This window comes from Pseudorca crassidens, chromosome 6, assembly GCF_039906515.1.
Source record: "Pseudorca crassidens isolate mPseCra1 chromosome 6, mPseCra1.hap1, whole genome shotgun sequence".
In the NCBI taxonomy this organism is placed as follows: Eukaryota; Metazoa; Chordata; class Mammalia; order Artiodactyla; family Delphinidae; genus Pseudorca; species Pseudorca crassidens.
In genome coordinates, this window is record NC_090301.1 from 45059688 (window position 1) to 45085779 (window position 26092).

The 26092-nt window shown below is 36.2% G+C and overlaps 1 protein-coding gene across 1 annotated transcript in view; it reads left to right on the top strand.

The window, feature by feature from the left end:
• COL5A2 (collagen type V alpha 2 chain) overlaps positions 1-26092 on the top strand; it is a 143975-nt gene that overhangs the window by 76625 nt on the left and 41258 nt on the right. Inside the window, exons 5-16 of the mRNA XM_067741232.1 lie at positions 901-933; positions 2840-2893; positions 7890-8000; positions 9147-9224; positions 10873-10917; positions 11916-11969; positions 12387-12440; positions 13613-13666; positions 16603-16656; positions 17652-17705; positions 18617-18661; positions 19279-19332. Of these exons, the coding sequence (XP_067597333.1) occupies positions 901-933; positions 2840-2893; positions 7890-8000; positions 9147-9224; positions 10873-10917; positions 11916-11969; positions 12387-12440; positions 13613-13666; positions 16603-16656; positions 17652-17705; positions 18617-18661; positions 19279-19332 (690 nt within the window). The remainder of the gene's footprint in view (positions 1-900; positions 934-2839; positions 2894-7889; positions 8001-9146; positions 9225-10872; positions 10918-11915; positions 11970-12386; positions 12441-13612; positions 13667-16602; positions 16657-17651; positions 17706-18616; positions 18662-19278; positions 19333-26092) is intronic.

Here is a 26092-nt window from a genome sequence, read left to right on the forward strand (position 1 = left end):
TCACAATTTCCTGACTTTTATTGTCGCATGACTAAAGGTGTAAATTAGGGTTTTACAAAATTAAATATAATGTATGTGAATATAAAGTGATAGTTAAGATGTACATTTTTTATAGTATAAATAGCCATATATAATCCAAACGGAAAGGCATGATTTAATGTGCCACACTTCTGGAAATATGTTATGCCATTATCCTGATTTAAATTCCATAGTGTATAAGAGTTCTTAAGAGTTATTTAGACTTGTAGATGATCAAAAAGTGTATCATTAAAGAGGATGAAAGTTCTTCACCACTCTCCTAGATTTTAAAGGAGTTATCATCATTTTGTCAAGACAGAAGTATAACATGTTGATTTATTTGACAATATTTGCATTTTTGCTTTGCTTTTCAATTGGCTTGTCTTTAACAAAGATTCCCTAAAAAGTAAACCGTTCATATTGTTTTCTTTCATTTAAAAACACAATGTCTAAGGTGCTGTTTTAAGCGCTTTCCAAATATTTATTTGTTTGTCTTCACAACAACTCTGAGAGGGAGGTAATTTCATAATCATTATCACCATTTTACAGAAGAGGGACCTTAAGTACAGAGACGGTAATTAATTAGTCCAAGGTCATACAACTGGTAAGGGAAGGGATGGAGTTAGGATTTGAACCCAGGCCTCTTGGCTCCAGGATTGGTGCTGTCAATCACTATACCAGTACTGCCTCCCTATATTAGAGTTTAAATTAGATAATGTCTTAGCTTTATAGGCTAGGAGGAAATGGGCATCAACTATCAACATCTGTTTGTTCTAAAAAAATTCACTGGGCTTTTGCTGTTCTTCTTATTTGTTAGACTATTAAGTTTTCGAAAACTCTTTAGAAACTTTATCTTTACATATTATCTTGTTTATCATTTAGGTAACAGGCATACGTGGACGTCCAGGACCCTCAGTAAGTAGTTTCCTCCAATATTCATGGTACTCTTAAGTTCTTTGAGATACTGAATCTTTATGGATATTATATCTATGAAAAGACAACAGACTATAAAATAATGATGCTTGATTTCTTGAAACATTTTGTTTTGAAACATCCTCAAGTTTAAGAAGTCCTTTGCAGCAGTGAATGATATTGATGAACCCTAATTAGGTTAACTGTTCTCATTGAAATTAGGGCATATTAGCCTGTTGTTTGACAATGATTAAGGGTAGACTCCTTTTATCTGTTTAATGAAACACACTGTTAATTTCATCTGTTACTATAAAATTAAATCATATATTACATTAGAGTTTGAGAAATTATGCATCAGATAGCATATTTCTGGTTTAGCGTAAAAGACTATTGATTTCAGGTTTGGATTAGTGGTAGCATTCACAGGTAACCAGATGGATAAGACACACACACACACACACACACACACACACACACACAATTCCTGTAAATTTTAAAACACATTAAATTAACATAAGTGAAATACTGATACGCTTTAACAGACCTGCTATAGTCCTTCTGAAGCTTTTGCTTTTAAACAATACTGTATGTTGACCTGAGTAAATGAACAGTCTAATTTTTACAACTTGATTGAAACTCTTTTGAAGAGAAATAAAATTCTCCTGGCAACTGCCATTTTCTGGGGAAAAAAAGGTTAATTTAAGATATCAGCACAAAATGCCACTTTTGAAATATAATAATTTGTTATTTAAAAAATATATATTTATTCATTTGGCTGCATCGGGTCTTAGCTGTGGCGTGTGGGATCCTTTGTTGCAGCGCGCAGGCTCTTTATTGCGGTGCGTGGGCTTCTCTCTAGTTGCGGTGTGCGGGCTCTCTGGTTCTGGCTCAAGGGCTCTGGAGCGTGCGGGCTCTCTGGTTCTGGCTCAAGGGCTCTGGAGCACGCGGGCTTAGTTGCCCCGCTGCATGTGTGATCTTAGTTCTCCGACCAGGCGTCGAACCCGCGCCCCCTGCACTGGAAGGCGGATTCTTAACCACTGGACCACCAGGGAAGTCCCAATCATTTGTTTTTTTTTTGTTTTTTTTTTTTTTGCGGTATGCGGGCCTTTCACTGCTGTGGCCTCTCCAGTTGCAGAGCACAGTCATCCAGACGCGCAGGCTCAGCGGCCATGCCCCACGGGCCCAGCCGCTCCGCGGCATGTGGGATCCTCCCGGACCCGGGCACGAACCCGCGTCCCCTGCGTCGGCAGGCGGACTCCCAACCACTGCGCCACCAGGGAAGCCCCATTTGTTATTTTAATAGAGAAATAACTGCAATTACCATTTGGAAAATTCTCAGTGGATTTTAAATATACGATGGAGATGATGCAATTCTAAATCAAGTTAAAAAAAAGATACTAGATACTTGAAGGCACACAAATTAATAGTAGAATAAGAGGCCTTTCTTTCCATTGCTTTCATCAGCAACTTGAATAGTGATGAACAGTTTGGGATATCATGTACCAATATGAACTCATACATTCCGTCAGAAAATTGGAAATCTGGAGTTTGTACAATTTTGTAGTTCTCAAATCTGAATCGTAAGTTTTTGTGTCTGAGACAAGACAGCAATGAAACAATCCTTACAAATTTACAGTTATTGTTCAAACTAGTATATACAGCTCATTGGGCACCACGATTTTACACTTCTTTTCAAGTCTTTAAGCTTCAGTGCTAAAAAAAACAGCCTTTCTATGCACACAGAGCTTTTATATACACATGGGTTTATTTTCTGTAGTCTTCAACTGAATTAAACTTAAAAAAAATGTGATATTTCTGTTTTCCAATTTTCTTATATCGGTAAACCTTTAAAACAAAAATGTCTGAAGTATATGTGTTTTGCAGGCATAACCATTGTTTTCTGTTTTAGGGACCTCCAGGATCACAAGGACCAAGAGGAGAGAGAGGCCCAAAAGGAAAACCTGTAAGTTGGCAGTGGAGTTCCCTTTTTGCGAATTGTACTGTGTACTGCATAAGCCCGTCTACACTAAGCTCCCTGGATGCAGCAAAGAGCCAGTGGCACCATTCGTTTCTCATTTCTATTAAACGTGACATAGAATTCAGGTCATGCGGTAATTGCATATCGATCCTGATTCAGAGGAAAGCATCACATGCTAATAATTACCTAACATCTTCTTAGATAACACAGATGATATTTATTTGTCCTTTAGGGGATCAAATTAAAATAAAGTAGAATCTAAGGAAACATAATGAGTACCTCATGTTGTTTTCAGAGGTTGTAAATCATGACTTAACAATGCCAAGAATGCATTGTTGAGATAAAACACCCAAGTTCTGTGATCTGTGGTTGCTACAGGAATAACCAAATAGGATAAAGGAAAAAGAAATTATTAGAGGACAAAATTTTCTTTCAAGTGGTTGTGTAATGAATTTATTTCCCAAGTAACACTGGCTTTTTCACTGAGCGGCTGCTGCAGAGCCATCAAAGGAGTGATTTTAAACATCAACAAATTCATTACCAAAGGGAACATCTTTCAATTTAAATAATCAATTCTATATTCTTGAGATAAGACATGAGGTTATCATATAATACGTGCCAGATTTTTCTCTTATTACCAAGTCCTACTGTAGCAATTCTTTTGTTTTTTTTATATCTCACCCTCAAAAACTTATGTCCTTTATGTACTAAATACCTAGACAAATTTGTGTATTGCTGTCATTATCCGTGTTACAATCAGAAAAATTTCTACTGCTTAATTTTCTGTCTAATGATATCTACTAAAATTTAACTCTCTATGGATTTTTAACCTTCCAAAGATGTATTTATCCATATCTAAATGGGAAAAATAGATGAGCCAGGAAGGAAAAACAACCTTAAATATATAAATAAGGATAAAACCTATTTTTAGATCATGTCGCTAGGAACTCTTGCCACTGGTTTCACCTTTGATACTGTTTTTTGCTTCTACACATTTCACCAAGTATAGGGTGATGCCAGTACTGTTTCCAAACCACAGCTGGAGTTATGGATGGTATTTGCAGGTATGCAGGTAAATGACAGTGGCCCCAAGGAAGGAGTTCATAGCCATGTAGGTGGGCAGCAAAGCTGTGTCCCAGTTCCCTTCCCTTATGGCCCATTCTTCTTTGCTGTTCTGCTGAGCTACCTCACTGGTGTTGGTAGCTTAAATGCTGTTGGTAGATCCTCAGATGTCTGTTCAGGGTCTAGGATGACAGAGACAGGTGGAAGATGACTTCAGTTGGGTGGAGGGTGGGTGGTCATGCAGAAAACACTGTGTATCAATGTACTTGTGCCCAGAATAATTGATAAAACTGAGTCCTAAGTCTAGGTAGAAGTTGCTGTGGAATTAGTTGCTGGAATTCCAGAATTTCTGTTAGGATTCAGTGAATCTACTCCTCAGTCCTCTTACTCTTCTCTCCTCAACTTAGTATGTTATATGCTCCATTTCCTATCTTGGTTAAGTCTGAGACAATCAATGTGAATTGCGTGTGTGTGTGTGTGTGTGTGTGTGTGTGTGTGTGTGTAAAACTTCGAGGAGTAGTTATTTACCTGGAATCAAGCAAGACAGTCCTGGCAGATACCCAAGTAGGAAATTTGTTCCTCTCTTAATCCTAGCAAGCAGTGGTGTGATGGTAAATGTTTAATGACTGACTTATTTAAAAAAAAAAAGGTCATGAAGAACCTAGGGGCAAGACAGGAATAAAGACACAGACCTACTAGAGAATGGACTTGAGGATACGGGGAGGGGGAAGGGTAAGCTGGGACAAAGAGAGAGAGTGGCATGGACATATATACACTACCAAACGTAAAATAGATAGCTAATGGGAAGCAGCCGCATAGCACAGGGAGATCAGCTCAGTGCTTTGTGACCACCTAGAGGGGTGGGATAGGGAGGGTGGGAGGGAGTGATTCACTGTTATAAAGCAGAAACTAACACACCATTGCAGAGCAATTATACTCCAATAAAGATGTTTAAAAAAAAAGAATATGCCTGTAGCTTTTGCTGATTTCCCTGGTGTAAATACTCCCACCAGGGCTGTTTTCAAGATACTGGCATGACGTCATAAGATACCTATAGGTAGAATGTTTTGCCTCAGGTTCCAAGACTTGCAGGAGATGCTTACCTGGACAAAAGCTGTGGCTGACACAATATAGGCTGGTACTGCAGTCATAAATACCATTTTTCTCCCCTTACTTCATTACCATCAAACACTACAAAAGCTCGTGAAGTAAAGCACAGTTTCTCAATCTTAACACCACTGATGTTTGGGGCCAGATCATTCCTTATGCATTGTAGGATGTTTGGTAGCATTCCTGATTTCTACCCACTAGATGCTAGTAGAAACACCTGCCCCCCTCCCTCATACAATTGGAACAAATAAAAACGTGTCTTGGTGTTGCCAAATGTCCCCTGGCAGTGGGGAGTGGGGGAGGGGAGCAAATTGCTTAAGACTGAGAACTACTGATATAGAGATACTCTCTTGAAGCCCTCATTACTAGCCAATGATCATAATGACTGTCTCTCATCACATATCCTTAGTTTTAAGTGTATTGTCCTGGTAAATTCATAGTGACAAACCTGTCAGGAGGTAGACAGTCAATGGTGTGATGAGTTCTAATTGCACAAGACACAACCTCTATAGGTCTCTTCCCTCATCTGTAAAATGGGGAATATACCAGTTATTACCAACTCTAACATTTCATAGTGTGTGTGTGTGTGTGTGTGTGTGTGTGTGTGATATTACTAACCATCAGTGAATAAAGTTCTTTACAATTTGGGGTCATTATTATTCCTATTTGTGAATGTTTAAATGTTGCCACCTAGTGGCAATGTACAAGTACTTTTTATTGTGGTTTGCTGCCTGAAATAGTGGAGTATCCTGGGGGATGGGAAGGAATGATTATAAATAGAATACTTACCTTAATATAAAACTTATGTGATTCAGCACACTTGGAAATATGAAAATATATATTTTAATGTATTCTAAAGTTATAATTTTTGTTTTAAATATTTACCAGCAAAATATCATGTATTATAATATTTTTTCTTATTTTCACTTATAATCTTGCTTATTATGTTCACTTAATTTTGGATAGTTTTCACAAGTTTTTATTAATTTTAATCTCAATTTGTATAAAAGTAAATCATGTAGGCTATTTAGAGGATATACCATGAAGGCACAGAATGCATCATTAAGTCAATGAAAAAGTGAACTGTCTTCAGAGCAGACTTTGAAACATGATTTTTAATCACAGAGGGCTGGGGGAAGGACACAAGTTTTTGAGGATTAATATTGCCCAAACCCCTCTCTACTTGCACTGGAACTAAATGTAGTTTTTGGTTTTTCTTTGGAAATCTCTTTGGGAGCAGAGAGAATGTTTTAGCTCATTTTTTGTATTAACCAAACCTGGTTATCAATTAACAATTTCACATTTTAAAAATACATTAAGAGTTTTCCACATGTAATAGTCTGAGGAGGTCAGACTACTATGTTTTCTATGCCACCACTGACAATATACACTTCCAGCTCACAGTGTCACATTCATATGATCCAGAAGTCCTAGATAGCAATGAAAAATTAGCCTCCATTGTGTAAAATGAAAAAAGAGTGCAGTGAATGGTTAGTGGTGTAGGAGTCAGAAGGGGTTTGATTTTTAAAGGGTGAGAATAACTTTCTGAGAAATTAGTTTTCAAAATGTGAGTTTTCTTAGGCTAAGCGATCTACTTCTATTTGAACACATAAATTTGCTTAATTATTCCACTACTCCAGGAAGTAAACATGTCAAACATGAGTGTTTAAATACATTAAAATATATTAATTAAATTTCTGAATAGCTATTATGCCACCCTCCCCCAAAACGTTGTATGCAAACTGCCCCGTCTGCCCCCTCTGCTTGTCCTGCGTTTATTCCCTCTGCTGTACCAGCTTATATTTGCTTATTGTGGGCTGGAAGATATCCTCATGCTTAGGCATGAGAAGATTCTTTTACTATTAAACTCTAACTCACTTACCATATTTTTCTTGATCCCTGCTTCTAATTAGTAAAAGTATATTGAGTTTTTTCATCCTTCCTTTCCTTTCTTTGGTCCTATTAAGAATCTCTAGGGTTAAAAAGCCATAAAATAGTTAACAAGGCTTGTAGGAATGATAAGGTTAGAGGACGGAGCATTTCCAGAACTGAGGACGTGGCTGTTCCCCAACCTGCCTTCAGAATGTGGGCTAGGAGGAGGGTGGAATTCAGCAGCTACAACTCATTGCTCACTGCCCTGAGAAGTAGACTTGGCTGAGTCCCCGTGCCTTTCCCTCTACTTCTCATTGGTCTGGACTACCTTTGGGAGTAGTATGGAAAATAAAGTGTGCCAGACTTCAAGTACTAGAGTAGAGGATTGAAATGTGAAAATGTAATAAGCATATACTGAGTGTCTACTATGAGCCAGGAGCTATGTGAAGCATTAAAAAATTAGAAAGATGAGAAAAACCACAAACCCCAATCAAGGATCCATCACATTCTTTTTTTAAGTGGGGGAAAGTTAAGCAAGAACATACACAGTTAATTTAATCTAAGACAGACAAGTGAATTTAGAAATCGTTGATGAGATACCCTGAACAGCAAAACTCAACCAAATAAGGAAGCTTATACTAGAATACTGATGAACTGAATACACTCTTATAATTATTTCAAGAAGGCTCATTACTGGGGGTTTAACACATCAAGAGTAAAATTCTTACCCAGAATGTACCATGTCCCGATGGTAGAGGCTGTGACCAGGGCTGAAATCTGCAGTGTTGGAATAGCTGATGAAATTACTGTAGGTGGCTGGGTTGCTATTTTTAAAACAATAATGAACACTTTATCTCCATCAAGAAGTCTGGTTTTTGCTTTCAATTAAGTACATATTTGGCAATGGGTTCTAATTTCTACTGGCTTATTTTTCCAGGGTCCTCGTGGTCCTCAGGGAATCGATGGAGAACCAGGTGTTCCTGGTCAACCGGGTGCCCCAGGACCTCCTGGACATCCATCTCACCCAGGACCCGATGGCATGAACAGGGTGAGATGTGTGCATTGTTCAATATCATCTTTAGATAAAATATTAAGTTTTTGATTTATTGTTATGATTTTAAATTGCGTTAGTTCAGATGTTGACCCTTGACTGCAAGAGAAGCTTAAGTGAACACAATACTGCTATGAATAACAACAAAACTAGGAAATCCACAGGGAATTGTTGGAAAATTCGAAGTAGCACTTTTTAAAAGTGCTGCTTCAAATTATTTGTATTTCTCAATGTCAGTTCTGGTCATTGGAATTTTGTACTTTCTGTTGATTCTGAAGGACCAGTAATATTGTTCCTACTATGAATTGATAAGAGAAATATGTCCTTATCCTTTGTTCTCTAGGCTCAGAATGCTGACAGAATCTGTGTCATGTCCTCTACACCAAGGGAGGATGACACATCCAGGATGATGTATATGAAAGAGCCACTGAGTTGACACTAAAAATGCTACCTGGTTATTTCCTGAATATCAGTTTCCTGCCCGAAGTAAAATAAAACAAAGTGTCTTTCTATACCTGCCTCTTTGAATTCTTAGTGGCAGAGACAGGGGATTTATGAGTAGATTGCATAGCACAGCAAGGGAACTTATGGAACCCTGAAATATGATTTTTCTTTTACAACAATTTTTTACATTTGATTTTCAACACATTGTAGAAGGAATTGCCAGTTTATTTTTAAAACAATATGCACATTCTTTTCCCACTAAAATCTGGAAATTAATAGAACTCCTGGAATGAGTATGGGCAGCTTTGGTCAATTGGGTTACCAGAGATTTTTAGATATGAAAGAGAGTAGGTAAAACTGTTGCCAATTTTGGAACATTCAGGGACTCATTAAAAGGATTGTAAAATTGTAATCAGCTTATATAAGTACAGTTTAAAGTTGGCCACAAACAAAGAAGGATACCATCTAAGTAAAATATTCTGAAATGGAATCTGGAATCTTTAGGACAAATGTTTTAAAGGCACTTTTAGGTTTTGTTCAGATGCTTGGCATGCTCTAACCATGGAAGAAAATCAGATAAAATGATTCTCAGAAGAGCCATTCTTTAAGAATCCCAGAGAATGTACACTTCTCAGTTTAAAAAGTATGTTGATATATGTCTTTTACTGTGGAAATAATGTCAATACATTGCTTTTACAGCCGTTTTCAGCTCAGATGGCTGGGTTGGATGAAAAGTCTGGACTTGGGAGTCAAGTAGGACTGATGCCTGGCTCTGTGGTAAGCTCAGATTTTACTGATAATCAAAGTACTTTGGAAAAACCATTGTGCAGAGAGGTTTGAGTTGGCTAGTTAAGAAGTGATATAGGTCTTCTTAAAACATATCCATCCATCAGTTCATTCATTCAATTTATTTATCAAACCCTGGTGTGTACCAGTTAAAAGCCCAATGGTTTTCCATTCCTAACTATGCGAAATATTTGTCTACATTAATAAAGGGCTGTCTGTATTTTTCACCTAGTATTTGAAGAAAATAAAGAATTTTAAAACATATAACCACCACCACCTCAACAAAAACTGTACTTTTCAAAAATTAAAAAAAATTTTATGGTATTGTTAGAAAGTTATTTGAAAAAATTTTGAAATGAGAAGTTTTACCGCTTTAAGTTTTTATTATTTCCTATTTAATACTCTCTGGTTGCCTTATGCCAACAACTCTAAAATTTATGCACTGGGCCATCCCCATTCTCTTTTGAATTTCTTCAGCAGCTAGAAAGATTCCCATTTTCTCTAAGTACGTATTTTAACCTGGGTATTTGGAGCAGTGCAATTTCATTGAATGAATTAACACTTTTCAAAGCAACTTCTCCATGCTTTTTTGCTCATAACATAATTCAAAGCCATCCCAGATTAATGACATTTCGGACAATGTAAAGTCAGAATGCATAAACACCCCTTCTACCCATCCTTAAGGCCAGCAAATAACTTAAACATTATTTGTATATATTTTAAGTCACTTAAACATTGTTTGTTTATATACATTCTAAGTCAGTAGCAGTATGGTCTCATTCAATGATTAACTTGGGATATTTTTCTGAAATATATGAGTTTTTAACCGTTTGAAGTTGAAATTACATATGTGTTTATTTTTTTTAAATGAAGCTTTTATTTTCTTACTAGCTAAATATCTGATCAATCCAAAACAAAAATTTAAGTTTTTGCCATAAGAACAAACTAGATTTTGATTTAATTGCTTTCACCTTTTAAAGTGTGACATTTTAAAAAATTACATAGACATTTGTTAATAATTTTTAAAATTGCATTTTCCTTTTTTCCTTTGGTTAAGCCTCAGTGTAATCATTTCATGATTAAATGGGGAAAGCCTGTGTGGATACTTTAAGTGTATGTTGTGAAAGAAAGAAATAACCCAGAAAACTTAGTGCCCCAGATAGTTTTAAACTTACATTTAAAATAATCTAGTCATTATTATTGATAGTTTCATAAGCCTTTAGTTCAACTTGCTCATTTTAAGTTATAAGAGTTAGCTGCTGTGAAGCTGAAGAATGAAATAGACAGTTTGCTAATGACTTTATGCTTGCCACGGTTTTTCTTTGTTGGATGTTCTGCTTTAATAGAACCACCCCTTAAGCAATGCAAGTGTTCTTGTCCCAAAGACACTGGGTGTGTACAGGCACATTCTTTATTTCTTTGTATGACACTGAGGGTGTGTGTAAAATCATCCCAAATGTTGCCCAAGCTTTAATCTTTTTGAATTTAGCTGTATTCCAGGTAAATACAGAAGGACGTCATCACCTTTTCACTGTCAGAGCTTTACTTTTCCAGATTCTAAAGCTGATTCAACATTTTTGAAATGTTTCAACTAATTGTCATGAACACTATGCAACTTTTCTTCTCATTTGTTTCTAAGGGTCCTGTTGGCCCAAGGGGACCTCAAGGTTTACAAGGACAGCAGGTAAGTATTCTTATAATTAAATTACATACTGTAGCAAAAAAAGAAAAATTTATAAATAAGGTCTCTGTGACATGACTGCTTTTGGTTGGCCTTTGAATTGCATATTTTAATGCTCACTAAATGGGATGTAGTCAGTTAATTTTCACTCACTTAGAAATATATGCAGTATGTTTTTCATAGATTCTTTATGATGTTAAAGTTTTATTATCTGGTTTCTTTATGTTACTGATCTCCAATACAAAGAATTTTTATGTGCCTGTGCTTCTGAAATAACACATCATTATCTCATGTCATGGTGAAAATTCTCATAATTAGTTACGTGCCAACTCTGGAGCTCTGAAATCAGATCATAGGACATCACCATGTGGTATTATTAAAAATAACAGTGAAGATGATCACTCCATCGAATCTTTAAAAAGAATATAATACTGTACTTTCTTTCTATAGCCTATCAAATACCAATAAAATAATGATGTAGAGCTATTTTAATGTTTGTAGCAATTTGACAGGCAGTAGGAAATGATTTTTCAAAAGAGAGAAAGAAAAGAATTCTTAGCTCAATCAAAGATACTGTATTTTCATTATCATGTGTGTGGACTTTTACTTCAAGCTATTTTATATTACTGCCATTGTGAATGGCAACTGTAGTTGATGAAGAAGAAGGAGAAGAGGGAGATAACTACCATTATTGAACACTCACTCTGTGCCAGCACTATTCTAGGTTCTTAACGTGCATTAGTTATCTGAAGAGCTATAGCAGCCTAATGAAGTAGGCACCATATTATTCTCATTTCACAGATTAGGAAATGAGGTATAGAGAGATTAAGTAACTCACTCAAAGTCACACAGGTGGAGAGTGGTAGAGCCAGCATTTTGAGCAATTGCATTATACTGCAGAGAGTGTAGGATTTAGTATTATGTTTTTCTTTGGTTTGTTTATATAACTTACATATTATACATAAATTATACATAGATATATAATTTATTTTCAATTTTAGGGTGGTACTGGCCCTACAGGACCTCCTGGTGAGCCTGGTGACCCTGGACCAATGGTAAATGTCAAGTAAGCATGTAGACCCAGTTAAATATGGGTCCACCATTATAATGATGTCATGAGTTATTTATATTACCAGCTCTTTCCTAATGTGGCAAGAAATTCCAGTCCAATTCAGGAGCGCTCTGTTATGGACTGTGCTTAAGCTATACATTTCTTTTGGCAGAGTATTTAAATTCAGAGGCTTTGAATGTGGTCAGCAGAAAGTGCTAAGATACTTGCATTTGTGAACTTTTTTCCTGTTGAGCACATAATCTGACAGATACAACATAAAATTCAGAATATTAATAAAGTTATTTTCTATGATATTTTTCGTTTGTTGCAGCCATATTTTGGATTATATCATTGATGGGTATGGGTAAATATAGGTAAATGTTCTTTTTTTTCCTTTTGTGTTGTTTCATTTTTTTATTAGGGTCCACTTGGTACACGTGGACCAGAGGGCCCTCCTGGAAAACCTGGTGAAGATGTAAGCTACCTTTCTTCATTTTGCTTTGAAAGTTTGAAAGAGGCTAAGAAGGAGCTACAGTGTTAGCATGAATGTTATTCATTGGTTCCCATTTCATTTCCTCCATTTCTAACTGTCATTAAAGTCACTAAAAACTGGAGAAGTCAGAATGGAATTTTACAAAATTTAAAAGTGCTCTTAATTTTGATGGTATTATATTATTATAATAATAATATAATAGGTACTGTATCCTTGCCTGCATTCTTAATGTTTTCCATTATGGTTTCTCCATGAGATACTAAAATTGTCACAATAGCAACAACCTTTGGTAGTAGAGCTTTTGAAGTGATCTTAAGGAAAAATACATTGCTTTGATCCCAAAACATCATTGTGAGGCCCTCATTAAATGGATTTTTAAAAATGTGTTAGTAAAATAGTGTCAATATTGTTCTCCAGTGCTCAAAATGCTTCATTTTGAGCACTGAAGAAATGCTACATTTCTTTAATTGAATTTTTAATTAAAGTTATGACTAAACTTCAGATTTTAACATTAAGAACATGTGATCAAAGAACAAAGAACACCCTGTTCTTTGATCAAAGAGCAAAGAACAGGGTATAACAACAGATTTGCTTTTCTGGATTCTTTTGTTAGTTGTACCAAAGTTGAGGATAAAATTATGGGTAAACCATCAACGTCCGTGTGACATTAAACCAAGAAAATATTTTCTCTTTGTGTATCATGAGATTTATTTAAGTGGATTACAATGAATTTGGCCATAAAGAAAATATCTCTGGTAGTTCTTAAACTTTTTTTCATCACAAGAAAGAAATGGCACATATCATTGTAAGAAGCACTATTTATTTAATTCAGTGCTACATGTTGATGTAGAATTTCATAGCATGTGTGTGTGTGTATGTGTGTTTGTAAATTTTGATGTTCATAAAATGGTGAGCTAGGTGAGACCAGTATAATTTATATTTATTTCTTCTTCTGATAAATGAGTGAAATCACAAACTGACTTGCTCTAATGGATTGCCATCAGGAATAGAGCTGTGTTCTTACATTGCTTAGAGCATTGGGCATGAGCTTTCTAAGTAAGACTTTTTATCTGCAATTGATTTGTCATTTCGTCTCAGGAGAGAACATTTTAATTCCTCTTTGCTTCCCTCTACTTCGCTTTTTTTCCATAAAGGGTGAGCCTGGTAGAAATGGAAAAGCTGGTGAAGTAGGATTTGCAGGATCTCCGGTAAGTTTATACTGATCAATACAACAATGTAAAGACAAACTTCAAAAAATAAAGAACATTTAAAATTACCTCGCAGTTCATTGCCTGCACATGTATTAGGCACTGTCACCAAGATATGTTCTCTTCTGTCATTCTGAAACAGGACGATTTGCCAGGGTGATAGCTAATTCCAATTGCCTGCTTTGCATTGGCACCATATGAATGACCCTCCTAGAGCTAGAAAATTATATCATAACCTAACATGGATTCTTTCCAAAATGAGTATCAAATTTTCATTTAAGTCACCAGCTTGACTTACTTAAATTTCACAACCTATCAATCCCATTTTTCTTTTAAAGATATTTTTAGTATTTTTAATTTTGTATTATTCATATGTTGAAAACAACTGCTTTAAAGAGTTTATTGATTTATTTTTTATATCCTAGAACAATAAATTGTGGACAAGATTCCTCTTCGGCTGCTTCCCCAAACCCTATTGTTGACTGAAATTCTTGATTGGTGTTCTGGCCCCTAAAATCTTATGACAAGGTGTACTGATCACCAGCTCTCCTAATACAGCTGTTTTCTTCCCGCTTGGCTTACTACAGGGAGAAGTCCCTGGCAACTGGCTCCACCAGAATTCAAGACCTGGGCCACTTGGCCACACTCTGACCCCACCTTTCTTTCTTCACTCATATTACTTTGATAGGTCCTCCCCTAGGACGCACTACACAGGCAATGGAGAAAATTAGAAAATGATAAGCAAGCAAAAATGTTCTAACATTCCTGCTCTTAAACTTTTTCCTTGTCCAAAATCCCCTAAACTGATTTGGCCTCCTTCTTATTATACTTCCGATAATATCCTAATGTTTCTACCACCCAATACATCCAACAATACTGAATTATTCTCCCTTTACTCTCTGAAGATTGATGAGGTTTAATGCTAGGATTTTTTTAAGCAAATAAATGCTGATCTTTTAAGGGAATTTACAAGGCTGTAAGGATTATTTCGTTACAAACAGAAAACCAGTTCCCCAGCTCCCCGCTCTCCCTTTCCTTTCCTCCCCCTGAAAATTCTATGCAGACAAGTCCATGCAGACAAAGACATATGGTTTAGCCATTAGCACAGATGTCCACATGAACCAATCCAGGCTTGAACCTCCTGCCCTGCTACACTCTTGCACCTACTCACAGCGTGGGCCCTCCATGGGGAGGAAACGTGCCCTGCCAGCATGTCACAGATGCATTCTGTGAGTGCAATGCAACAATGTGTGATTGGGGTGTGATGACAGTCTTGGGTCAGCAGAATGAGAAAAATTTTATGAGCACTAGTACATCTGGTTTATTTTCTTGTTATATTAGAGATATGTAATCATATGAGAATTCCCTTGCAGACCACAAAAACTCAAAAGTTAACTAATTATTTGAAATAACATAGCTCAGTAATTCCCCTATAGACTTAGATGGATGTATACTGAGTTTCTGCTCAGGATGGAGGGGAGTCGAATCTCAGTAAAGGGGAGCATTCCAGTGGAAAAACTTAAAGGGAGTTTTTGAAGTGAACAAATTCCTAAGTCAGCCTGTGTAAACAGAAGAATTAGTGGAACTTTATTTGTTCAGAGAGCATGGTTTGATGTGCCCTTACTATGATAACCCCCTAGAAAACACTACAGAAACATTTTCCCTGGAAGAGGTCGCAGAGGAATTATTGCTTTGCTTTTATCATACAAATTTCATTTATTGAGTTATTTATTCATTCAATTAACTTTAAGTAAAGTCTATGATAATACAGAACAGAAGGATTTAACTTGTTAGATTGTGCTAGTACAAGAGAAGTTCCTTAAGAAAGATTTAGGAAAAGCACTATGAATGTCAAGAAGATGGAAAAGATGATGAATGTTAAACCATTTCTTCATTCAGTTGTTTATTCAATGCTTATTCTTGAATGCCCACTACTAAGGCATAAGGCTAAGTGCCAGGGATATGCAGATTAATAATAATAATTGATAATATTTGATAGCATCAGTCTGTGCTAACAAGGTGCTCAGTCTACTGGTGGCAGTATTAGTAGCATTCAGTTCTAAACCTAATCAATGTAGTCAACCAGAATAAGGGAATAATTAAGTCACTGGTTCCTTATCTATTTTAAGAGGGTATGAGGAAAAAGTTTCAAGCATTATTTCAAAATAGTCATGCCATTTGGATTTTATTTAGTGTTTGATTTTTATTGTTCTTTTTATTTGATATGCTTAGGTGAAGGATGCATAGAATTAGAATAGAATAGAATTAACAGAAATGAAGAAGCTGAGTCAAGGAGCCAACCCATTCTCTTCGTATTTCTTGACTTTCTTTTCTGTTGGATATTTCATCTTCTCAGTTTTTTAAACAATCACAAATCCACAAGCTTCTCCTGAACATTTTATTTTAAGAAATTTCTGATCACATTTTAATATAATCTTTCTAATCATATTCTGCTGCTAATACTTAGAAGTTCAGAAAAAATAAATCATATTGGTTTGCTACACATACATTTATTCTTCTACCACAAATAAAACACGATATAAAGGCGGGAAAGCATAATTTTCCTTAAGTTCTTCGGATTTTTTTTCCTATACCTTGAGCTACTTGATTCAGACACTGAGCAGCTTGACTCAGGTTTATTTTCTTGTTGTTTATTCTTTATTAATTATAATACAGTGATATAATTTGAAATTTTAAAAATGTCATCAAATCAATACCTGACATTAATCTGTGTCTCTGTGTAAGACATGTTTCCATTTGCCTTGCTAATTTTTGATCACCTAGATGTATTTTGACAGGTAAAAATATACTTCTCCTTTTTCTTCTTAGGTTTGTTAGTGAAAAACTATGTACCAGATGTTTCTTGGAAGAAAAAGTGTATTATGCAATTAATGACTCTGAAATGCCTTATCTGGGTTTTTTTTTACCCTCAACAGGGAGCTCGAGGATTTCCTGGGGCTCCTGGTCTTCCAGGCCTGAAGGGTCACCGAGTAAGTTCAATCCTTTGTAATCCTTTTAGATACTGGGGCTTATAGAGTAGGGTCTGGGGAGCTTTACCTTCAAAATCGTTACAATTCCATTTGTCAATTGCCCTTAACTGGCTGTGGTTGTAGTAGTCATCTGCAGTTATCAAAATCACAATGCTTTTTTTTACATTTCCTTTGAATTTCATTTGATTCTATAAACAAATGTATTTTGAGTTCTTACTATGTAATACTGTGAATACTATGAATACTGTGCTATAAAAGAAAAAACAGTGATAAATGAGAAATGCCCAAAGCTGACTCTCAGCTTCAGGCTAATGCTATTCAGTTAAGAAAATATGCAATTACTATATAGTGGAATAAATGACACAATACTATAAAGTGTACTAGATCACAGGGGGTGCCTAGCCAGCTCAGCCCAACTCAGACATGGAAGTCTATAGAATGCTTCTCTCTTTATAACTCAGGATAATTAATATATAACTATTATGTTACATACATATATAGAAATTACATATCTATCTATCTATCTGAAAGCATGGTTGATATTCACTCAGTGTACATTGACTGGCCTCTGTTTTGAGTGGTTGAGCTTATGATTAGAATGCTTGCTTCTATACTAGTTATTAAATATTTTGAACATCACTCCTGGATATAAACCATATTTTATAACTATATAAATTCTATAATTATTTGTTTTCTCTAAGGCCACCATAGGTTTTTTATTTGTTGCTATAAAATAAATTTCTATGAAGTCACAAAAATTTGAAAGGTGAGAACATTGCACATTGAAAACATCATTTAAAGAGGGAAACCCTACTTTAATTTTCTTTGAATAGACTTTCAAAAAAGGTTGAGAATTTGGAAACATTTTGAGTAACAACTGTAAATCTGAGGGCCGTTTTCATAAGGTACTTTCTGTGAGCTTATTTTTGGTTCTTCTTTTACATTTCTGAGGCTCAAAAAAGCAGTAAATTACAAATTTATATTTTTCTTCTCAGGGACACAAAGGTCTTGAAGGCCCTAAAGGTGAAGTTGGAGCAATCGGTTCCAAGGTAATTGTATAGTATCTGAATGCAACCTCGCTATAGCATTTCTGTTCTGCTTCAAGTCTAAAATTTTTTTCAGGACCACCTTAAATAGTTCTGGAGGAAAGAGGAGTATAAAAAATGAATAGTTAAGTAGATAAATTTAACAGATAAATATAATCTTTCATGGATGAGTGGCAATAGATTTAGCAGGGTACACAACATGACTTAATTTTGCCACCAAGAACAGCCACCATGGCACTGGGTTTCTACCAATGTAGGATGGCTGTTATCTTTATATAAAGATGCACTATGAATTCACCCTCTAAAACACATTTACTCTTTCTGTTTTCTTTAAAAATATCAGAGTTTTAGATGGTTCATTAGTCCCATTATTTAGTACCCTTTTAATTCTAGGGCCTTTTGGCCATCATTTCTTTCCCAAATTTATTTATGCTTCTAGAGGGAAAGAGAACATTCAGGAAGTACAGATGACTTTTTAGTAGAAAGTACGATGAAATACATATGTGGAAAAGCATTTGGCTTTAAATTTGTCATTTCTAAGCTTCCTATAAGAGATCTTAAAGGAATATTACAGTCAATTTTAGCTTTCTAAATTTTACTTGACTTAAAGTATTATCAGACATAGACAAATAGTTTTTTAATTCTAATTAATGTGGCTAGGTGTGATAGTTCTATCAATCTTGCTTAAATCCCCAATTTTATTTTAGACTTATTTCTGTAGAATCTAAATTTCCATTGTATTTTGAGAAAAGGTGTTACAGCAGAATTCTGAGGTCCTTCATTGAAAGTATACCTTTCAAATGCTCACTTTGAAAAATAAACCTTTAAAATAACACACACATGGAACAAACAGAATGATATGAATATCAACTGAAGGTTTCTTATATTGTAATATGATCTCATTTTTGCTTTAGGGTGAAGCTGGCCCTACTGGTCCAATGGGTGCCATGGGTCCAATGGTACGTAAAAATTCAATTCTTTGCTTTTTTAGATTATACTAAGAGAATGTTTAAATGAAAAAAAAAAAAAAAAGACCTAGAGAACATATGTTAGCTGGTGAAATAATCCTTTATTATCAGCTGAAAGGCAAGCACACTATGAGAATTGCCCCTTCAGGGCTTCCCTGGTGGCGCAGTGGTTGAGCGTCCGCCTGCCAATGCAGGGGACACGGGTTCGTGCCCCGGTCCGGGAAGATCCCACATGCTGTGGAGCGGCTGGGCCCGTGAGCCGTGGCCGCTGAGCCTGCGCGTCCTGAGCCTGTTGCTCCGCAATGGGAGAGGCCACAACAGTGAGAGGCCTACTTACCGCAAAAAAAAAAAAAAAAAAAAAAATTGCCCCTTCAAATAGAAAAGGCTTCCTGAATTACATTGTTTTTCTTATTTGTTGAATGCCCTTATTCTTTTTCAGTACCCAGTGATCAAATCAGGATTATTGTAGATTTAGGCCATTAAAGCTAGGTTAAGTGAAATCTATTTAGGCCAATTATAATGAGTCTTGATTGATTTGAGTAGTGAAATCAATCTACCCTAGAAATTCAAGTAAGATGTTTCAAGAGATGTTTCTTTATCATCTGCAGGGCCCAAGAGGAATGCCAGGAGAAAGAGGGAGACTTGGGCCACAGGGTGCTCCTGTAAGTATGTGTATTTCAACTCTCTCAAATGCTTTACTGAATATGTGTTTTAAATGAGAATGACATACTGGTTGCCTACTTTGTAATTTTTATACTTTTTATTTTGAAACAAATTTAGGTTTACAGAAAAGTTGCAAAAATAGAAGAGAGTTTCCATGTACCCTTGTACACTATACCTACCTTCTGTTAATATTAACATCTTACATAACCAAAGTACATTTGTTGCCTACTTATTTTAATACAGAATTTAAGAAATAATAAAAAACATTTAGCAGTATGGAGAATCATAGACTTTGGAATAGTAATCACATTATAATAACAGGTAATATTTATCAAGCACTTATTATCTGCCAAGCATTCTTCTGAATATCTTTATCTCTTGTTCATCACAATCCTAAAAGGTAAGTACTATGAATAAACCCTTTTAAAGATTAGAGTCTCCTGATCATCTTCCCTAGTTGTACAGATTGAGAAATTCTCTTGCTGTCTGTCCAACTACATTGAACCTGGAGGGGGGCGTTATTTTGTTCATTCTCATCACATCTCTCTGAAAGTCGGGCTATACTTGCTAATATTTCAAACTTACAGTTCATTATATTTCACCCACTTTTCTTTTGACAATTAAGGACTGCCACCTGGCCTCTGTTATTTTGATATCCTATCATCCACGTTACAATTAAAGTTCCCAGGTTTATAGCATCCCCTACTATTATCCCATAGAAGACAACCACCTTAGTGCTTCTCAGTGATACCAAAGTCAGGGCCTTGATTCAGGAGAAGTGAGACCCTCTCACTAGGCCATTCTTTATCACTTACAGGCAGAGTATCCTCTGGAAGTGTAGAGAATATTGTAGAATATAGTCAGCTATTGCCTTATCCAGACATACATATTATGTCCAATCTACTGTGTTCACTTCTCTGTGCTTTATTCTACCATCTGCCTGGGAAGTTCCAGCATTTCTGCTTCACTTAGTGTGTGCCATTGCTCTTTCCAAGTTTCTAAGAACTATTGTCCCTGTTAACAACATTTCCCAGGGTGTTTATCAGGGTGTTAAATATGTATTATGGGAGAGTGCTTCCAAATCATTAAAATTCTCCAGCTTTATATCCTGTCCCTCTTGATCCAGTACCTTCAGGACCTAGTCCCATACATTCTTTCTTGGATTCTGCCTCTACAAGATGTATAAGACTTATAGATTTTTTAGTGTATAGTCTCTTCACTCTTTTATCAGAAACAGCATTTCCTCAATGCAGTTATTTTGTGACTTGATGCTAATTGTTGGTCTGGTGGCCGGGGGAGGAGCAGGTGGTGGTGGTGGTGGCATATGTTGTCTGATAAAGTAGAGGCCTTTGTTTCATCTTTAAGCAAAAGAGAAGTATAAGCTGTTAATAGTGGGAAGGAGCACTTCTGTAGGCCCAGAGGCTTCAGGGTATTTGAGATTTCAAAGTTCTTAAGATATCCCAATGAGAAATTTCAAGGTCCCTTTTGCTCCAATCAAGGGCCCTGACCATGGCATAGTAGACTTTCCACATTTTAGAGTTCGACCTTCTCAAGAGCACTTAAACCTTTATCATAAAGTCCTGGGCCTAATCTTCAACTTTTTCTTCCTTCTGGTTGTAGAAGATGACAATATTTTTAAATGCTGCTAAGGAGATTTATATTGATGATTAATTACCATCAGCCTTTCAACATCTTTCTCCAATAGATTCACTTGACAAGACCCATGCAGTTCCATTAACTTTGTAATTGTTACATCCCCTAAACCTTCTCAAATGCCTGAGCTATTGCACCCATAGCCCATTCCCTTACACTTGTACCCTATCTGAGTTCACTACTAGAGACAATATTTACTACTGCATCACTACAGCATGCCAAGAGAAAACCATACTCCATCTATTGCCAGCTGGCCAAGGAGGAATCCAGCTTAAAAACTCCATTTTAGCATCGGCTTTCTTGACTACCTCTGGCACAAATGATATACGGGTCAATTTTCCAAGGAAATGGCATTAAAGCAGAGTTGTGTGCAGGAAATTTGTTTTCGGAATGCTCTCAGAAACTACACCCTATGGGACTTCCCTGGTGGTGCAGTGGTTAAGAATCTACCTGCCAAGAGGGCAAACAGCAAAAGCAAGAACTATAATCCTGCAGCCTGTGGAACAAAACCCACATTCACAGAAAGATAGACAAGATGAAAAGGCAGAGGGCTATTACCAGATGAAGGAACAAGATAACACTCCAGAAAAACAACTAAATGAAGTGGAGGTAGGCAAACTTCCAGAAAAAGAATTCAGAATAATGATAGTGAAGATGATTCAGGACCTTGGAAGAAGAATGGAGGCAAAGATCAAGAAGATGCAAGAAATGTTTAACAAAGACCTAGAACTAGAGGAATTAAAGAACAAACAAACAGAGATGAACAATAAAATAACTGAAATGAAAACTACACTAGAAGGAATCAATAGCAGAATAACTGAGGCAGAAGAACGGATAAGTGACCTGGAAGACAGAAGGGTGGAGTTCACTGCTGCTGAACAGAATAAAGAAAAAAGAATGAGAAGAAATGAAGACAGCCTAAGAGACCTCTGGGACAACATTAAATGCAACAACATTTGCATTTTAGGGGTCCCAGAAGGAGAAGAGAGAGACAAAGGACCCAAGAAAATATTTGAAGAGATTATAGTTGTAAACTTCCCTAACATGGGAAAGGAAATAACCACCCAAGTCCAGGAAGTGCAGAGAGTCCCACAGAGGACAAACCCAAGGAGAAACACGCCAAGACACATAATAATCAAATTGGCAAAAATCAAAGACAAAGAAAAATTATTGAAAGCAGCAAGGGAAAAAATGACAAATAACATACAAGGGAACTCCCATAAGGTTAACAGCTGATTTCTCAGCAGAAACTCTACAAGCCAGAAGGGAGTGGCACGATATACTTAAAGTGATGAAAGGGAAGAACTTACAACCAAGATTACTCTACCCAGCAAGGATCTCATTCAGATTCTACGGAGAAATCAAAGGCTTTACAGACAAGCAAAAGCTAAGAGAATTCAGCACCACCAAACCAGCTCTACAACAAATGCTAAAGGAGCTTCTCTAAATGGGAAACACAAGAGAAGAAAAGGACCTACAAAAACAAACGCAAAACAATTAAGAAAATGGTCGTAGGAACATACATGTCGATAATTACCTTAAACGTGAATGGATTAAATGCTCCGACCAAAAGACACAGGCTTGCTGAATGGATACAAAAAAACAACACCCATCTACAAGAGACCCACTTCAGACCTAGGGACACATACAGACTGAAAGTGAGGGGATAGAAAAAGATATTCCATGCAAATGGAAAGATATTCCATGCAAATGGAAATCAAAAGAAAGCTGGAGTAGCAATACTCATATCAGATAAAATAGACTTTAAAATAAAGAATGTTACAAGAGACAAGGAAGGACACTACATAATGATCAAGGGATCAATCCAAGAAGAAGATATAACAATTATAAATATATATGCACCCAACATAGGAGCACCTCAATACATAAGGCAGCTGCTAACAACTATAAAACAGGAACTTGACAGTAACACAATACTAATAGGGGATTTTAACACCTCACTTACACCATTACTAATAGGGGATTTTAACACCTCATTTCATCCAAAATGAAAATAAATAAAGAAACAGAACCTTTAAATGACACAATAGACTAGATAGATTTAATTGATATTTATAGGACATTCCGTCCAAAAACAGCAGATTACACTTTCTTCTCAAGTGCACACGGAACATTCTCCAGGAAGATCGCATCTTAGGTCACAAATCAAGCCTCAGTAAATTTTAGAAAATTGAAATCATATCAAGCATCTTTTCTGACCACAGCACTATGAGATTACAAATGAACTACAGGGATAAAAACGTGAAAAACACAAACACATGGAGGCTAAACAATACGTTACTAAATAACCAAGAGATCACTGAAGAAATCAAAGAGGAAATCAAAAAATACCTAGAGACAAATGACAATGAAAATACAACAATCCAAAACCTATGGGATGAAGCAAAAGCAGTTCTAAGAGGGAAGTTTATAGCTATACAAGCCTACCTCAAGAAACAAGAAAAATCTCAAATAAACAATTTAACCTTACGCCTAAAGGAACTAGAGAAAGAAGAACAAACAAAACCCAAAGTTAGCAGAAAGAAAGAAATCATAAAGATCAGAGCAGAAATAAATGAAATAGAAACAAAGAAAACAATAGCAAAGATCAATAAAACTAAAAGCTCTTTCTTTGAGAACATAAACAAAATTGATAAACCATTAGCGAGACTCATCAAGAAAAAGAGGGAGAGGACTCAAATCAATAAAATTGAAAATGAAAAAGGAGAAGTTACAACAGACACTACAGAAGTGCAAAGCATCATGAGACTACTGCAAGCAACTCTATGCCAATAAAATGGACAACCTGGAAGAAATGAACAAATTCTTAGAAAGGTATAACCTTCCAAGACTGAACCAGGAAGAAATAGAAAATGTGAACAGACTAATCACAAGTAGTGAAATTGAAACTGTGATTAAAAATCTTCCAACAAACAAAAGTCCAGGACCAGATGGCTTCACAGGTGAATTCTATAAAACATTTAGAGAAGAGCTAACACCATCCTTCTCAAACTCTTCCAAAAAATTGCAGAGGAAGGAACACTCCCAAACCCATTCTATGAGGCCACCATCACCCTGATACCAAAACCAGACAAAGATACTACAAATAAAGAACATTACAGACCAAGATCACTGAAGAATATAGACACAAAAGTCCTCAACAAAATACTAGCAAACAGAATCCAACAACACATTAAAAGGATCATACACCGTGATCAAGTGGGATTTAGCCCAGGGATATAAGGATTCTTCAATATATGCAAATCAATGAAAGTGATACACCATATTAACAAATTGAAGAAGAAAAACCATATGATCATCTCAATAGATACAGAAAAAGCTTTTGACAAAATTCACAACCCATTTATGATAAAAACTCTCCAGAAAGTGGGCATAGAGGGAACCTACCTCAACATAATAAAGGCCATATATGACAAACCCACAGCAAACATCATTCTCAATGGTGAAAAACTGAAAGCATTTCCTCTAAGATCAGGAAAAAGACAAGGATGTCCACTCTCACCACTATTATTCAACATAGTTTTGGAAGTCCTAGCCACGGCAATCAGAGAAGAAAAAGAAATAAACAGAATACAGATTGGAAAAGAAGAAGTAAAACTGTCACTGTTTACAGATGACATGATACTATACATAGAGAATCCTAAAGATGCCACCAGAAAACTACTAGAGCTAATCAATGAATTTGATAGAGTTACAGGATACAACATTAATGCACAGAAATCTCTTGCATTCCTATATACTAATGGTGAAAAATCTGAAAAAGAAATTAAGGAAACACTCCCATTTACCATTGCAACAAAAAGAATAAAATACCTAGGAATAAACCTACCTAGGGAGACAAAAGACCTGTATGCAGAAAACTATAAGACACTGATGAAAGAAATTAAAGATGTTACCAACAGATGGAGAGATATTCCATGTTCTTGGATTGGAAGAATCAATATTGTGAAAATGACTATACTATCCAAAGCAAGCTACAGATTCAATGCAATCCCTATCAAATGACCAATGGCAGTTTTTACAGAGGTAGAACAAAAAATCTTAAAATTTGTATCGAGACACAAAGGACCCCGAATAGCCAAAGCAGCCTTGAGGGAAAAAAGCAGAGCTGGAGGAATCAGACTACCTGACTTCAGCCTATACTACAAAGCTATGGCAATCAAGACAATACGGCACTGGCACAAAAGCAGAAATAAAGATTAATGGAACAAGATAGAAAGCCCAGAGATAAACCCACGCACCTATGGTCAGCTAATCTATGACAAAGGAGGCAAGGATATACAATGGAGAAAAGACAGTCTCTTCAATAAGTGGTGCTGGGAAAACTGGACAGCTACGTGCAAAAGAATGAAATTAGAACACTTCCTAACACCATACACAAAAATAAACTCAAAATGGATTAGAGACCTAAATGTAAGACCAGACACTATAAAACTCTTAGAGGAAAACATAGGAAGAACACTCTTTGACATAAATCACACAAGATCTTTTTTGATCCACCTCCTAGAGTAATGGAAATAAAAACAAAAATAAACAAATGGGACCTAATGAAACTTCAAAGCATTTGCACAGCAAAGGAAACCATAAACAAGACGAAAAGACAACCCTCAGAATGGGAGAAAATATTTGCAAACCAATCAATGGACAAAGGATTAATCTCCAAAATATATAAACAGCTCATGCAACTCAATATTAAAAAAACAAACAACCCAATCCAAACATGCGCAGAAGACCTAAATAGACATTTCTACAAAGAAGACATACAGATGGCCAAGAAGCACATGAAAATCTGCTCAACATCACTAATTATTAGAGAAATGCAAATCAAAACTACAATGAGGGGGCTTCCCTGGTGGCGCAGTGGTTGAGAGTCCACCTGCCGATGCAGGGGACACGGGTTCATGCCCCGGTCCAGGAATATCCCACATGCCGCGGAGTGGCTGGGCCCATGAGCCATGGCTGCTGAGCCTGCACGTCCGGAGCCTATGCTCCACAATGGGAGAGGCCACAACAGTGAGAGGCCCGCGTACCGCAAAAAAAAAAAAAAAAAAAAAACTACAATGAGGTATCACCTCACACCAGTTA